Here is a 17060-nt window from a genome sequence, read left to right on the forward strand (position 1 = left end):
GCCAACTGGCTGGAGGGCTGCACCCGGAGAGCGGTGGTGGATGGGTCATTTTTGACCTGGAGGGATGTGAGCCGTGGGGTCCCCCAGGGCTCGGTCCTCGGGCCCGCACTGTTCAACATCTTCATTGGTGACTTGGACGAGGGGGTAAAAAGCACCTGTGCAAATTTGCTGATGACACTAAGATGTGGGGGGATGTGGGCACACTGGAAGGGAGGAATAGGCTGCAATCAGACCTAGACAGGTTACAGGGGTGGGTGGACGAGAATAGGATGGGATTCAACACCGACAAGTGCAAGGTGCTGCACCTGGGGAGGAACAACCGGCACCATACCTACAGGCTGGGGAACTCCCTTCTTGTCAGCACAGAGGCGGAGAAGGATCTGGGGGTCATCATTGACTCCAAGATGAACATGGGCCGGCGGTGTGGGGACGCGGTCAGAAAGGCCAACCGCACCTTGTTGTGCATCCACAGATGCATCTCGAGCAGGTCCAGGGAGGTGATCCTCCCCCTCTATGCAGCACTGGTCAGGCCGCAGCTGGAGTACTGCGTCCAGTTCTGGGTGCCGCACTTCAGGAGGGATGTGGACAGCATGGAGAGGGTCCAGAGGAGGCCACTCGCATGATATGGGGCAGCAGGGCAGGCCCTACACGAAGAGGCTACGGGCCCTGAACCTGTTCAGCCTCCACAAGAGAAGGCCGAGGGGGATCTAGTGGCCTGTTACAAACTAGTCGGAGGGGACCAGCAGGCACTGGGGGAGTCCCTGTTCCCCCGAGCACCGCCAGGAGTGACCAGGAATGATGGTCACAAGCTGGCAGAGGGCAGATTCAGGCTAGATATCAGGAGGCGCTACTTCATTGTCAGGGAGGCTGGGATCTGGAACCAACTTCCAAGAGAAGTGGTGCTGGCTCCTACCCTGGGGGTCTTTAAGAGGAGGCTGGATGAACACCTTGCTGGGGTCGTTTGACCCCAGTACGCTTTCCTGCCATGGCAGGGGGTCGGACTAGATGATCTGCTCAGGTCCCTTCCGACCCTAGAAACCATGAATCAATGTTATAAATGGGGGACTGGCTCCTGAACCAAGGCCCGATACCCTATTTTCACCAAAAATACCCCAGAATTTTGACTCGATCAATTATAGATGAGTAATATAGCTATATTAATGCATTTATATTGTAAATAACAATCATATTGATTTGGAAGGACTTCTTTGAGGTGACTTTGTTGGACTTATTGAAGGGTTCTTGGCTGGAGACTTCTCAGGAGTCCTGGCTGCAGGCTTTTCTGGAGTCCTGTCGGCTTTCTCAAAGAAAGTGTCCAAGGAAGTTTGGGCAAATGTTCTCCAGGGAGATGGGCAATGCAGCGAACTTGTTCCCTGGCGTGGCGTCATATCAGATCAAGCATTGTAAAGTCAAAACTGACATCAGAAAGTTGAAACAAGTGTCAATTTATAAACACTGTAAGTGCGAAACGGTGTAACTTGAAACGGTGGAAGTCGAGGACTGCCTGTACTGCGTAGTAAGTGTCTCGTGTAGATGCGCCCAGAGAGGAAGGAAGATTAGGAACCAAACGCAGATTAGAGTCCCGTGCTTGGTCAGGTACTTATCGAGGTCAGGGGCATCCTTGGCTGTAACTCTGCTGTCTAAAAGGGGCCTGGTCAACTTGAAATCTAACCAGCTTCAAAAAATGACTGACCCTGCTCCTAGCGTGTGCATGTGTCCACAGTCTCGATTTACTCTCTCTCCCCTTTCTTTTTCACCAAACAGAAGAGAGGGCAGGAAGCCTCAGGAAGACCTGGCTAGATGCAAACTACTGTTACATGCACAAAGTACACTCAAAATGAGGCTTTTTCTCCCCCCCGCCCTTACTAGAAAACTTCAGTGTCACCTGTAACAGGTAAATCGCTTTTAGAGAAACGGTCCCTTTTTTTAAAGGTTAGTATCCTTTAATTGGAATTATACCCAGGAATAAATTTGGCTTCGGAAGTCAAAAGCCTTTCAGTTTGCATAAAGTCAGTGCATAGAGACAGACAGGGAAAACAGGAAGGAGTTTTATCTGTGGATAATTGAGCCAGTAAAATACCGAATTCTGAAAAGTGGGCGAGTCGGAGAGAAGAGTAACGCACTAATATTTACCTATATTTACCGAAGGTGTGGAGTGCGCCATGCTTCAAAGAGTGGAGGGGGCTCGAGCAGCGTACAGAGCAAGCGTAAATATGTTTAATTCTTGGGTTGTGGCTGTCGCTGTCTAAATTTGGTTGGAGACAAGGAAGAGGCAATGTAGTGTCCTTGTTTAATCTCTGACGGGTCTATCAGACTGTCCTGCAAGCTGCCCGAAATCTGGAAAGCATGCCCTGCTCTTGCGGCCTTTCAGGTAGAGCGGATCAAATATCCCCTATCAAAATATTTGTCCATTGAATTACTTTTGGACCAAAAAAACACTATTTTTTTGAGAAGTGTCTTTTTCCTGGAGGAAACCTCCCTATGCTGGAAACCAAAATATGTTGGTCAAGCCTGGGGAGCAGTCCCAAGTGGTGCTGCGGTGCCTCGGAGCAGAGGACGTGTGGGATTCTGCCACAGCGTTTGCAGGGGCCGTGGGGAGTGGGGACGTATCTCGCTGAGTCCACTCCCTGCCATTTCTCAGGGTCGTGGGATGTGGTGACACATTGGTTTTTCTGGCTTCCCTGTAGCACGCGGCAGTTTAGTCCCACAAAGAATAAAATGCATTAGCTTAACCCCCGCTACTGGGCTTAGCATGGGTGAAGTCTGTCTCGCAGGGCGTTATGAGATCAGGTTGGAGGATCTAATGGTCCTTTAAGCCCGTGAAGCTGGTTGTGGGTGCTTTCCCCTTCCAGTGGCATTTGTGGACTGGACGCCGAGGTGAGACCACAGCCGCACCGCTTGCTCTGCCTTTGGTGAGGAGCGGAGGAGCGTCACTGGAGTCCCTTGCTGTGGAGCGTCACGAAACGACTGCCGCCACGGGGCATTGGTGCCATTTTGAATAGAGGCATTTTGGTGTTTTGTTTTGTCAAAATTCCCCGTGGCAGAAATGAAACGGTGTTTCTGGGCTGCTCTTCTGATGGGTAGCGACAGCTGGGCCAGGATCAATGCTCCCCTGGGCATCGCCTATTCCCAAACTCTGAGGATGCTGGAGTCCAGACCAAGCGATGCCTTCTGGCTTCGACTCGTCTCTAGGAGCCCTGAGGATCTGATGTGCGGGACTCGCTGGCGCCTGTGGGCTTGGACCCTGAGGGCTTTGGGGTTGAGAACGGTTCGATGCCTTTGAATGCTGGACTCGGTTCTGTGCTGGGCGCCGGCCCTTTTCCTCGCTCGCCCAGACCTGCCCCTGAGGTGCTGTGCTTTGGCATTGAAGTGGGGCTTTGTCCCAAACAGCCAGGGCACGAGGAGGATCCAGACTTGGGCACGAAAGTCTTTACAGGGGCTGGGTGGCTGCACTGTGGGCGACTCTTCAGTGGGACATGGGTGTCGGATGCCCTGAGTCTCCCCAAATCCCCCCTTTCTTCCCCTGTCTACTCTAGCTCAGCAGAGAGCTGCTTTATTGCCCTGCCAGGGGAATTTTCTTCTGCCCCAAGACTTGAGCAGGGGCAGAGCGGTGTCCCCTGCCCTGAGAAGAGGAAAGGAGAGGCTGCACCTGGGCAGGGATTGTGTATGTTGTGGGAGGGGAAACAGCACATCCAAGCTGTGAGGCTCATCCCTTCACTGTCCTGCCAGGCTGCTGTGCTGCATTGCGGCCCGGACGGAGCAGGACCCCAGCGCATCATGGAGCGTGGGACGGAGGCGCGCAACCCCACGGAGGTGCAGATGAGCCAGATGGTGCTGCCTTGCCACACCAACCACTGTGGCCAGCTTGGTGTTGGGCAGCTGCTCAAGTGGATCGACACCGCAGCCTGCCTGTCTGGTAAGCCGGGCCAGGGGGAGAGGGCGAGGTGGGGTGTGAACATAGGCGATATGTAAGGAGGGCATGGTGGGGGGGGGCATGTGCCCCCCCTGAGAATGCTGGTGCCCTGGTTGTTCCCCGCTGGTGCCCCCCTAGACTCAGGAGGCACCAGTCGCCCATGGGCTTTGAACCATAGCACCAGGGCTGGGATCACTGTGGGCCTTGGCTGCTGCTTTCCTGGGCTCTGCAGCCGCTGGCAAAAGCATCTGGCAAAAGTGAGTCCCCTGGATCCCAGGTTTCATGATGCACCCTGGTGCCCTGGGGTGGGTTGGTGCAGAGGTGGAGCAGATGCATGCTGGAGAGGGGCCATGTGTCTGCTCCCTTATTCTGGTTTTCCTGCACCCAGGGTTACTCTTTGCTCTGGGCAAACCAGCTCCGCTGCTGCTTAGGGGGTTGGTGCTGTGGCAGCAACTCCCATGAGGGGGCCTTGTGCCTGCTCAGGTGACTGCAAGGCATGTCTGGACCCTGAGATGCTTCAGTACTGTCTGTCCAGTGCCATGGGGCAGCCCTGTGCTATCCTTCCCCTTGCCATGTGGGTCCCTAAACCGCAAGATCTTTCTCTGCCATTCTCCTCCTCCTTCCTGCCTATCTAATTCAAGTCAGCGCAGCCCTCTCTGCAATGAACCCAGGGCGTGACAGAGAAGGCACCGCTGAGAAGAGACATCCTTAACGATACTCATGAAAGGCTAGTCCTTGTTAATACTTCAATGGATAAAACTCCTATAGCAGGGAGAGCTTCACCTGCGAAGGGAATCTGCAGACGGCGCTTGCAGAAACGAGCTGTCAGATTCATCCCTGCTATTAGAAAGCTCCAGTCCGTCTCCGGGCTCCTACGGAGGCTTGCCCTACAGCGTGTCGTGCAGTACATGGTATAATCCAGCTCTAAACATTGCTAAGCTCTTGCGGAGGTCTCCGCGTAGGCGTTTCGGCTCTGTGTGGTTTTGATGGCATGTGGGGTAGTAGTTCCCAGGAAGAACTGATCTCTGCTCTTTCTTTGCTCCCATCACTTAAATTTTTATGGGTCCTTTGTAAGCAGCCTACTCCACAAGTGCACTCCATGTGTGGAGGAAACTGTTCCTTAATTATTTAGAGATGTTGTCTGACATGTCTCTGTTTTTGTTTCCCAACATCTTGCACGCTTTAACAAATTCTAGCGTCTCCCGGCACCTGAGGAGCAGGGAAGCAGCCATCCCTGTTTGCAAAGGGAGGTGAGGCACAGGAGAAAGGAAGCAGCTTGCCCACGGTTGTAGACACACAGGGTCAGTGGCAGCTGGAGAACTGGGTTCTGGCAACCATTTAAGCTATGCTACAAGATTGCAGGTTACTCTCTTTGGAAGAATCTCTCCATTGTCTACAAAATGAAGCCCTCTCCCCCAAATCCCCCCTTTTATAGCAGGGTCAATGATCCCAGAAAGCAGCAGAGCCGAGAACTGGTGTTTACTACCCGAGGAGAGAGGTTTTGCATCCTCATAATAAAAAGTTCTTATAAAAAAGCAAAATGTGATAGAGAAGGGACTGTGGTTGCAAGTGGCGGGGGGAGGGAGAGGCTATCTTAAACGATGACCTTTTCTATACCAGATTTCAAAAGTTTTCCTGAGACAGCTGTGCCCTTTCAAGTGAATACCTAGCAAATGAATAGCACCTGGGTGTAATGATCAGGCTGGGACTAGGGTGGAATAGCTAATCAAAGACAGCCCAGCACTTAGCAGATAGCAGCAAGTGCTAGGGCTGTAGCATAGCGCTGCAGCACACCGGGCAGGGGGACACTTTAATTTGCTGCATTGACACTCTGTACTGGAGTGAAAGTCCTTGTGCTGCAGGTATTGATGGTTTGGGAGGTGGGTCTATGGAAAGGATCTGTCTACAAAGTGCTCCCCATCATGGAAAAAATTGAATACGGCCTGCCATAGAAAACTAGTGGGATCCAAGTGAAGTCACTGCTGCCTTATGCTTATGAGAGGTAGATGTGGTAGTTCAGGCGGTTGCTATTTGTCTACAGGGTCCAGCACAGTGTTCACGCGGCCCTTGCAGTAGCTGTGTCAGCACTCTTCTTTCAATCCTCTTTTTCGGGCTTGGTCCGTTGTGTGCGATGCCTTTCCTAGCGAAAGCCTGGCGCTGGGGGGTCTGCCCATAGTCACGCTTCATCAAATGAAGCATTCAGTCTACAAAGCGCTGCTTTGATTTTTAAATAGCTTTTTGGGTGATAAGCAGCGTCGTGCAACGGGCTTTTCCATTTGTGAGATCACGCTTCGAAAAAACTGGAGCTCCCAGAACCTGTAATACTGGGAGATCTTCTTGCCACAAGCAACAGCTGTGCAATTTCCAATGTGGATCGCCAAAAAGGCCGTGACAGTGGTGCAGGGGGCGAGCACACATTCTAGTGACAGATGAAAGTGTAGAGAAATGATGACACCCTTCGAGGACAGTTTTTAAATAGCTAACATAAATGGTGTCACTCTTTCCCTGTACCAATGTTCATTTCTGACAGGGGAGGGAGGGGAACGTAACACCGATGTCTGCTCCTTTAATTTTGATCCTGTTCAAGTGAACTGGGTGCACGTTATGTGGCCGGAGAGATCAGACTGCGAGGCTGTGTGCTGGGTGATGTTAGACGCACGAGTCTTTGGCCGAGGAAAGAAGGAACCAGCATCTTCTCCGAGGAACCCCTGGTGCCCCGCCGCGCAGAGGGAGCTGTGTCCTGGCCGCGGCGAGTCGATAGGATCGAGCACTAAGCGGAGCCCAGCGCAGAGACCCAGGCTACTCGTGCCTAGCCAGGACCTGCCGAGACACAAGCAGTCCAGTTGTCTGGTGCATTGCTGTAGGCACTGACGCGGTTTGTTTTTCCTTTCTAGCCGAGAGACACGCTGGCTGCCCCTGCGTCACAGCTTCCGTGGACGATATCTATTTTGAGCACACGATTAGGTAAATGCCTTACTTCCCTCTCTGGCTGTTATGCTAGTTTGGGCGGGGGGGAGATCTTTTCTTCTGCTTTGCACGCAGCAAATATTAAAGACCTGGAGTCTGGGTGCTGCAAATTCATCCCTTCTGCTCTGTAGAGATGAAACCTCATCCCAGTCCAGCACACGAGAGCAAGGGAGGAGCAGGGCCACGGAGGCTTGAACCTGAACGTGTGTAGAAGACCTTGTAACCCACCCAACAATTAGGGACCGGATTCCTTCTGAGACCTGCCGACGGACCGCTCTCTGTTGTTTATGTCCTAGTGCCACTTCCCTTATTTTCCTGCTTTTCCCTCATAATCCATCTCCTCCCTCTTTTTTTTTTTTATTTTTCAAGGAATCCGTTCCAGTTCCTGGTCCAAAAAAATCAGTCTTATAAAAGACACAGCTGTAGCGTTTCTTATTCACGGGTCTCCAACCCCTTTGTGGCTCTTAACTTTACCCAGCACCTTCCCTAGAGATGGGGAGTAAGCTTACCCAGGGATTATCGCTTCAGCCGCAGCTGAGATGCAGCCACCTCTGGGAAGGAATACAACAGCTGTCTTGCATACAGCAGTTTAATGTTATAGCTTACATGAAGTTGTGAAAAATGCCTTTTTTCCCTCAAATGCTTGCCTCCATAAGTCATGTTGAATGGAATGGTGAACTTCCTTTTTTTTTTTGCCTTTTGTAATCCTAATGGCCTGTGCCTAATGCGTCCTGCCGGGGAGAGCCGGTAGCCCTCTTATGCCGTTCTGTACAGCACTGAGCATGCAACACAGGGGCTGGTTAAGAAGACGATGGTGGGAAGTCGGTGCTCCTTTTTAAGGGGTTTGCTAAACCACTTCCAGTGAAGTTTCTGGATATTGAGTGTGAGCAATTGGAGGTGCTTCTTCCCTGTGAATGTTGGTAGCTCTGAGTTTTTAGTGCTCTCTGATTTAAAGGTTGGTTTTGGGGTGAGGTGGTTGAGCCAGCTTTGGCGATAAGTAGATTCTAGGTATAGAGAAGACTTTCCATATTGGATGCTGTCTCTGTGCTTGCCAAACCGAACTCACAGTGTCCCTGAGTTCACCATATAGCTTCTGTCTCCTTTCCAGAGCATGCTTCACAGCTATTATCGCCACTGTTGTAAGAAAAGACAGCTGAATGCGGCATGTGCCTTTCGACACCCAGGTGCACAGAACTGTTAAGTGTTGCAGATGGTTAGTAGTTTGTTGAGGATACTTTTATAAACCAGGCTCAGTGCTCGCCTGCTCCTGAAGGTACCAAGCACATGCAGCAGCTTTATACGTTCTGGGCAGTCCAGCCTACTAGGGAAAACCTGGTGCTAATTAATTTAATGGTAATGAATGAATTAGTTGATGGAAATGCTTGATAGGCAAAGTGGTGCAGGCAGCAGAGGTGACCTGAAACTTGACCTTGGTCTTGACTTAGTTGGAGGCTCAGTTTGTTCTAGCAATGAAGCTATTGCCTCTGTACTTCTGATCCCAGGCCAAGCCTCAACCAAGAATTCGTAGGAGAGGTTATACTTACATTTCCCGCTCAAGTTGAACTAGAAAGTATAGCACCAGGAACCGTGCTCATCTGTTCTCATCAGCTGCTTAGGTCAATTATGTAGCCTTGAGATCTTTGGAAGAATACCCTCCACCTATGTGGGTGTCTAAAGACATCATTGAAATCTTTGGGCATCTCATTACAAGCCAGCAGTTGCTGAAACAGGTTATTCTGCGGCAAAATCTAACCAAGCAGCAATGAGCTATATCAAACCACTCCGCTATACCCAAGAGATTCAGAAGGGGGTACCACTCGTGTCCTGATGAGACTTTAGACCAAAGGCTTTTCCAGTGTCACTGCTGAATTGCTCCTGTGAGCCTGTCTGCACTAGGAAAGTCTCTGCTGCAGAAGCGAGGTTGGCAGAGCCTCCTGAACATGCAGGATACACCAGCATCATGCCACCACTTCCCAGAACAGCAAAGCTGACCAAGTAGGGGGGCTGGGGTGGTCTGTAGTGTAACTTGGGGTAGGCGAGCAGGGACCAGCGTAGTAGGTGCAACAGAGCTGTTTGTGCCCCCACCCCACAAGTGTCCATGGCAGAAGCAGCTCCACAGTGATGCTTGTGCAGCAGCTGGGTGCAGTAACACCACGTTGCTGCTGTAGGAGTGACAGCCAGAGCGGGCAGACCATGTCATGGACGCACACGTGCACACGTGCACACATGTCTCTTTTTCTTTTTCTTTTCTTTTTCCCTACGCTCCTAGCTGGGAAGCTGTGTGCCAGCGCTCTGCAGCGCACACCTGGCCGGGGTTACAGAGGGAACATTAACACTTGCACACTTTTGCAGCTATGCCAGTCAGTAAAATGTAGACAAATGATGTCTAGACAGCTCAGGGAATAGGAGTGGCTGTGGGGGCCATGCCCCTCCCTGGGGACAGGGCTTTCTCTCTGTCCTAGGCAGACAGAGACAAAAGTTACTCCTTTGACAGCTGGTCGGTGGCCTGAGTGAAAAGAATTGGGGAGCGCGGTTCGTTACCTAGGTTATCCTTGTTCTGGTCACAGCAGAGAAACCAAGGATTAGCGAGATGAGAAACAAAGGCCCTGCTACTCCCAGAGACACGCGCTGCCTCTGCTCAGGCTGCTAGCTCTTAAGTAGATAAATGGGAGACATCTGTCTTGAGAGCTATCGTTTTGACACCTCTCACCGGTCCTACGCTCACATTAAGCCCTGAGCAAAAACACAAATTGAATCCGTGATTGTAACTAGTGGGATTTTTAAAAAATTGAGTTATTAAAGGCTTGCGAGAGATTTTGAAAGATGAGGGTTGGGGTTTTTTTTGGAATCTTCCGCTAATCTTTTGCTAATTATGTTAATGAACCTCTATTTATTTGATAGGGTAAAGGGATAAATGGGTGAGTGATCAAGTTAAAATATTTTTATTGCAACGATTCTGTGTTTTCTCTGTGCCTCGCGGGCTCTGACACAATCGTTTTAAGGCTGGCTGTTTCTGTAGGTTAGGAAGGACTCTTGTCCCTTTGCTGTGTAGATGGCTAGTAAATAGGACACAGTAGGAACATGCAGCCCTGCTGAGATACGGTAGTTTGGGGCTTGTCGACTGGGGGACCCTTGCGACATTTAAAGATGAACCAGGTATTGGGGTGAGGATTGTGGTCGTAAGTTAAAGCACATTCAGCTCGGGGGTGGAGGTTCGCACTAAGGAAAGATGTGGGTCTGGATCGGTGCAATCTAGTTGCACTCAGCAGGGTGAGCACAGATGCAATCCTGTGGATGTTACACTGTTAGTGCAAGCACAAGCAACTTAAAGTACAGTGAAAGCTTGTGGGGATTTACTGACTACCCGTTCTTACCCTGGGGTAAATGGAAGGTAACCAACCCATGATAGTTGAGCCCTCAATGAAAGGGGATACGTTCCTGTGGGTTAAGCTTTCATTTACTACGGGGCAAAAATATGAGGAGCACCTGCAAAGGCCAGCAGCTCTAGTTGTGAATGAATCTGGGGGCTCTCTTGTTGCCCAGAAGGATGATACTTTGATATCTAGGGTAGCAAGTATGGGAACATGAGATTCGCTCTTTGCCTTGACGGGGTAGATTGGAGATGAGCCCTTTCTGGAAGAGCACTTCATTTTCTGGAGGCATTTGCAGTAGCGAGGGAAGGAGATGTTCCCTCAGAGGGTCGCTGAAGTTAATCCTCGCTTGTTCCTCCATTCAGACATGAGCAAGGTGGAAAAGCACAAGCTGGGACGGTGTCGCTGGGTTGCTGGGCAGATGTCTTCAATTCATGCTCTACCCATCTGTGGAAAACCTTTTGAGATCTTTAATGACTTTAATGCTTGATGCAAACAAGGGTTGATCACAATTAAAACGTGCAACAGAAGCAAATCTGCTCAGGGAGAAACTTTTGACTGAAAACTACACTCCCTAAAAAGGCCCAGCCAGTTGCCTTATTGGAAGCTTCCTTCATCCTGTTTCTTTAAGCTGGGAAGAATGAGATGCTGCTGCTTTTGGCAGGCCAATGGGAGACCATCAGTTCACCCACCCTATAGTTTCGGTTGCGGTGGCGCGCTCTCTGACTTCATATTCCTTTCCTTAGTCTGTGTGTACGACCCCCCCGAGTCAAGAGAGGTGAGCAGTTGCTTTCCAGGATGACGGGTCACAAGTGTCATGTGTATCTGCTGGGAGGAAGCCAGAATTCCCCTTTTGCAAAGTAATGCTCGTGCTGCTGCCAGCTTGTCTTGGCCTGGGAGCTGGAAAATCTGACTTGCTTGCTGTGAGGCTTCCTCTACTAGGAAGCTTGAATTTGAGATTCCTATTTTAAAAGACCAGGACAAGTGATATGATTCTGACTGGTCAGTGCAGACGAGGACAAGTCTTCCTCGTGTGTGGCTTCACGTCATTAGTTATGACGTAAAGGCTATGCTTTATGCATGCCTACGGAGGACAGGGCTGAGCACAACATGTCCTCTTTGACACTTGGCCAGGATTGTGTCTTCCAACTCACTGTGAAGAAGGGTGTTTAAGCAGGATTCCTTCTAGTGAAGACAAGACCCAGTTAAATTCCCCAGTGGTGAGGTTATGTTGAAAAATTGAGAGAAAGCAGCTTGTTAAAGAGCTTAACACCTTCCTATAAAGCTCTTCTTAGCCAGGGAGGGGGGTGTGTGCGTGTGCGTGCATGCACCTTCCTATAAAGCTCTTCTCGGCCAAAGAGGAGTGTGTGTGTACACGTTTGTGTGTGCATGTGTGCACCTTCCTATAAAGCTCTTCTCAGCCAAGGAGGAGTGTGTGTTTGTGTGTGCATGCGTGCACCCTCCTATAAAGCTCTTCTCAGCCAAAGAGGGGTGTGTGTGTGTAATCCAGAACTCAGTAACGCTTATGACTTGTCTGACCTACTTAAAAACTCTGGTAGACAGAAAAGCTAAAACCACCTCCAGTCTTTTCTGCTGCATTTCCACTCTGGAGCAGTAGCATAGGGGATAGGGAGGGACTGATGATGCTCTGATTTTCAGTAGCTGATTTTGATGCAAGCAGAGTCCTCCGACAGCACTTGGAAGTCCTGGCAGAGAAATCCAGCCTACTGGGAATCCATCCCAAGCCAGGGAAGGAAGGACAGACCTGTGATCTCATATACAGTCACTGTATGCAATGCTGCTAGTTGCAGTGGCCTAGGCTCTGTCTGGGAACACCGCAGAGGAGATGCTGCCCCTGTCTGAGGGTTGAGGTCCTTTCTGGTCTAATATGCTGCATAATCAAGCGCAATCTGCGATGGCATCCTCAGTGGGGAGGCTGAGGTCCTCCTGCTGCCCACAGAGGTGGGAGTAAACCATTTGAAGCTCTCGCACAGTGGTAAAGACCGTCTAATTGTACGCGCGGTCCCTGCTTTTCGGGCATGGGCTCCACTTGACGCATGTAGGGAGCCTGTAATTCCAGGCAAACGCTCCTTGGTTGGTGGTGGGACTTAAAGCCAGAGCCGTGAGCGCTAGAGCAAGGCCCCTTCCTGCCTGAGCCCAAGCAGAGGTAGAGGTGGTAGAGAGGAAACATTTTGTGCCAAACCCTGCAGCCAGGTCTGAGTTAGGACCCCTGATGATTTGTTTGCCAGCACTCGCATAGGCCGGGTGTTCTCCGTTCCTAGAGCAGATCCTCAGGGTGGGACGAGGAGGGGACACAATATTATGGGCTGAGCTGGAATATAGCTGTGCAGCACACTCTTCACGTAGTTGTGGATGAATCTACCTGAAGCAAGACACTACTTCAAGAACCTCATCGACTTTGATTTTACTGATGCTTCGGACCTCGGGAGGCAGAACTGAGCTCTGTGGACATTTTTATTACACTGGTCCTACCTTCAGCAATTGCTACTGCAGGGCTGTTGGCATTACTGATCGCTGATCTGCCGACGGAAGCTATCAGACCCTTCTGGGTCAATAGTCTGACCCCTTGGAAAGCTGCATCTGTCCACAGCTGCAGCTTGTTCAGTGGGCTGCAAGCATTGCTTAAGGACGTCCTGGGGAGAACTTGAATCTTAACTGGCTTGACTCCTCCTAGTCTTATATTTTAACTAGACTCCCAGGGGAGAGCTTGCTTCAAAGTCCACAGAAACCAGAGGAGCCTTTGCATTATTTCCAGCGAGCCTTGGATAAGGGCCAGAGCTGGTTGGCTTCTTCGTGTGCATTTCATTTCCCTTCCCATACACCCATGAAGGGAGAGAGACCCACGTTTTAAAAGCCAGGAAAATGTGATTGTAAAACCACAGGGCTCAGCAAAGGATGTTGGGGAAAGGGGAGGGGGGGATGGCATCAGGTGCAGGACCTGAAATGACTCTTCTTTTATCTTTTAGCAAATAACTGACTGACTAGCTTGCAAATGGAAAAGACCCCTTGGTGTATGCCTCGGTGTGTAGGTGTGTAAGGGACTTGTCTTTGGATCTATCTCAAGAAGAGAACTACAGGAGCTATTTCATGCACCCTTAACCAGCCTGCAGCTTTTACAGCAGAGGGCTATATCAGTCGATAAGAAGCAATAAGTGGAAAGATAAAGTTTTATTGGGTGTAATGGGGTTAGGTGCCTTCGGAGTCCCTGACCCTTCAGATCTGTACATGAAGCAATCAACAGCAAAAATCAGAATGCAAACTGCTTGAGACTGTTGATTAAACACTGTACATCGAGTGAGGCACGTGGTCAGCTGCATTCTTGGTTGTCCCATCTCCTCTTCCTGGGATCCTCCCACTCGCACACCCTTTGAATGTGCATTCAACTCCTGCACCTAACTATAAAGGTGGCCTTTGAGCCCCTGGAACCAAAACCCGTGTCTTGTGACCTTGTACAGCTCCCGCAAGGGCCTTGATCCTGGCTGTAGCCTGCAGGGGTGATAGTCACTCTACATGAACCCAGTTACAAAGCAAAAAGAGGCGCAGTTCCTCCCAAGTGGTCAAAGTAGTTCTGCACGTGTACAATGTACACTCTCTCTCTGTGTATATATTTTTACCCAAACATTGCCTTTCTTTTGTATCAGACAGATGCATATAATATCTCCTTGGCAACACCATGGGAAGGACAATTTCTGGTAGGAACAACTGCAAAAGTGAAAGCAGTAGACTTAGACTTGTTGCTAGCCCTAACCTAGTGACATTGTGAATAGTCGCATTAACCTGACTGACATGAGCACTCAATACCTACCAGCTATTACATGCACCGAGGCAGTTCTCTTAATCTTTTAATGTTTCAGTAATCCTCAGATTAACTTGGCGTTGGCATAAAAGTTGTTTTCACTGGCGTCTAAGGGAGCTGGTGTTCCTAAGGGGATATGATTGATTGAGAGAGCCATGCATGGAAACTGTAGGGTGAGCTGGCTGTTCACTGCGCTGGCTTGCTGAGAAAATGGATGGCTGGAAATCCCTTCTCCCAGACTTAAGGACCCACTTTTGTGAGCAGCTGATTGTTTCCAGCCTCCCCAAACCAGTAGAGATGGAGGCCACTTTGTCCCTGACACAGTTGGCGCCCCTTACTTGGTGGTGGCATCCCCCAGTTGAGAACCACTGAGGTAAGCTGAGGCAGTGCAACGCTGCTTCTCAATGGGGGGCTGCCTCCAAATTCAGAAATGTTGTGGAGGTGCTGTGACTCTGATAGGGTTGTGAACCCCTGCTTTAGGCACGGACAGGTCCCACCCAGGCGGGGTACAACTTTACACCCTCTCCTCGCTCACAAGCTTGATGCAGCCGTCACCCCTGGGAACTGCACTGCCAGCCCGTGCCGTGGTATGGGCTGTGCCGTGTACTCGCGCCACGACTGTAATGCAGCAGGGTCCGGCACCCACTGCTGTACCGCTTCAAGTCACACTTAAGATGACTGTAACTTAAAGTGGTTTTATGGGAGGAACATGTCCCTCTTTTCTTAGGTTTGGTTTTGGGTATAGCCAGTTTCCCCACTATGGTCTAGCATTCTCCACGGTCTGTTCACACAGCAAGGAAGGTAAGAAAAATGACTGAGAAACAAGGACAGTGGGATTGTAAATCCCCAAAATACAAGTGGGGGCAGTCGAGGAAGGGGTTGGATCTGAACCCGCTTTGAAAAACTGGACTAGATTTCAAGCTGTGTGCCTAGTCTTGAGGGGTGGGGTATGTATGAAAATCGGTAGTTCGGGTTGTGTGCATCTCAGCTTTGGTAGCTGAAATAAGTGGAGCTGAAAGAAGTAGTCTTAACTGTCATGCACTGGGGCACAGGAAACACTAAGGTTGTGTATTCAAACTTACCTGAGCACTTACTGAGGCATGAACTGACAGTGGCATTAACAAAAGATTTTTGCATTTAATTTTCTAGCATCTTTCTTTTTATTTCCTTCCAAAATAAGGAAGGAATATTCCTGTTTTCATCAAGCAGTTGGCAAAGACTAGCCCATTTTGATCAATGATGCTGGTTAACTGCACTTACAGATTTAACAGCCACTGATTTGTTAGCCTGAAAGGGTCGGTGTGCGAGTGAGTGTGCATGCGCACGTGAGTATGTGTGTGCATGCATAGCTGTCTGTGGATACTTAAACTCGACTTAAAACCTTGCTAGAGAAGCTATTGCATTTGTTATTGCCTTGGAGAAAGGGGCCACTTTGTCTAAAAGGACTGCTGGTTTCCAGTTTTTGTGGTCTCTTTCTCCAGCAAGTACAACTGGCATCCAAAGTATTCGAGAACAGGCCTTGTTAATAAATACACTCCTGCTGGGTAGACAGGAGAATTCCAGATGTGGAAGCTAAATCGGCTCCGTCTCGGTGAAATCTGACCTGTCTCCTCTCCCACCTTTCCTGACGCGGCCTATGCCGTTCCTCCCTGGGACTCCTGTGACTGCATATTAAATGGCAGGATGTGGCTGTGTCCCCTGCACACTTGCATTAATCACAGCAGGTACCTTTCAGGCTGGGCAGAGAAGCCAGCTGTTACGTTCCTATCCAGAGTTGCAGCCCAAGACCTGGATACCATTTCAATGTAAAATTACTCAAGCATGAAATCTCATCTGTGAGCCGTCTCTGTTGTACTGGAAAAGGACATGAGGACTGGGCCCAGTCGCCTCTCTGTGCTGCGGCCCATGGAAGAGCCTTTACCTTTCATAAATCCCTAGGATACCTATGGTTCCCTACCCGCTCCATGACCTGTCCTGGTGACCCTCATGCACAGTCCCAAGGAAGTCAGAGTAGCTGCTAATAGGACATCCGCTATTGTTTTCTGGAAGCCGGCTAATTTGCCGTATAGACCTTAACTGCAGCACTGTCGGGGACTGGTTGCCAGGGAGGTGGAACTGCTTTTTAGGTGAATGTGTGTTTTGTACATGTGGGCTGTTTTCCCTCTGATCCCACAGTAACACCTTTTCCGATTTTTTAAATTTTTTTTGTAAGTTTTGTTTTTTGTTTTGTTTTTCAGCGTTGGGCAAGTTGTGAACATCAAAGCAAAAGTAAACCGAGCCTTTAACTCTAGCATGGAGGTTTGTATGCCTTACCCCATTACCTGCATCCTCTCCTGCTTCTCTGTCCACACAATGAACACTTGTATTAGTGGTACTACCGACCCAACCTTCCTTCCTTTCCCACCCATCATCGTGGCAGTGACAATGGGGCTGAGCAATGTCTTGCTGCCCATTTGATTTCTACAGTCCAGTTTTCTGTGATCCAGGTGCTCTGGACACACCTCCCTTGGCCTGGATCTGCAGTGCCTAGGTTTGCAAAGTGGTGTCCCATCCAAGAGCTAGCTAAGTTCAAGGCTGCTTAGCATCCAAGATCAGGTGCATTTAGCTCAATGTGGCTGCATATATACCTATTTAGAGGTCATTCTCTTGTTCTTTTATCTGTTTATTGTGATACTTTTAATGCTGTAAGAATCCCTGAAGAGCCTTTTTTCTCCTGCTGCCCCTGATGTCTGCTGACTCCCAGTCTTTGACTTGTTTCAGTTACTTTGCTTGGGGAGAAACAGTCTGATCTGGAGTATTTGGCTTGCTTTGCTCTCCAAGGAATTAGTGCTGTGATCCCATCACTAGAAAGCAGCAGGACTCTTCAAGCAATGGTTGCTCTCACTGTTCCCCATCTCAAACAAATTGCTGTCCCTCAGTATGGGAACAGAGGTCCTGTGTCAGTGCATCCTCTCCATATCCTGCATTATTTGGGGAAGGAAGCTTGTGACAC

The 17060-nt window shown here is 49.8% G+C and overlaps 1 protein-coding gene across 4 annotated transcripts in view; it reads left to right on the forward strand.

The window, feature by feature from the left end:
• The window catches only part of ACOT11 (acyl-CoA thioesterase 11), an 89090-nt gene that overhangs the window by 48773 nt on the left and 23257 nt on the right, over window positions 1–17060 (forward strand). For 3 of the 4 annotated variants that reach the window (XM_090048560.1, XM_090048556.1, XM_090048558.1), the window contains 4 exons: window positions 3730–3916; window positions 6808–6877; window positions 13914–13964; window positions 16306–16366. In XM_090048560.1, coding sequence (XP_089904686.1) covers window positions 3778–3916; window positions 6808–6877; window positions 13914–13964; window positions 16306–16366 — 321 coding nt within the window. In that variant the 5' untranslated portion in view covers window positions 3730–3777. The remainder of the gene's footprint in view (window positions 1–3729; window positions 3917–6807; window positions 6878–13913; window positions 13965–16305; window positions 16367–17060) is intronic. The other variant, XM_090048557.1, reaches the window with a different exon arrangement.

Source organism: Crocodylus siamensis, chromosome 5 (assembly GCF_052110815.1).
Source record: "Crocodylus siamensis isolate JL-2025a chromosome 5, ASM5211081v1, whole genome shotgun sequence".
NCBI lineage: Eukaryota > Metazoa > Chordata > Crocodylia > Crocodylidae > Crocodylus > Crocodylus siamensis.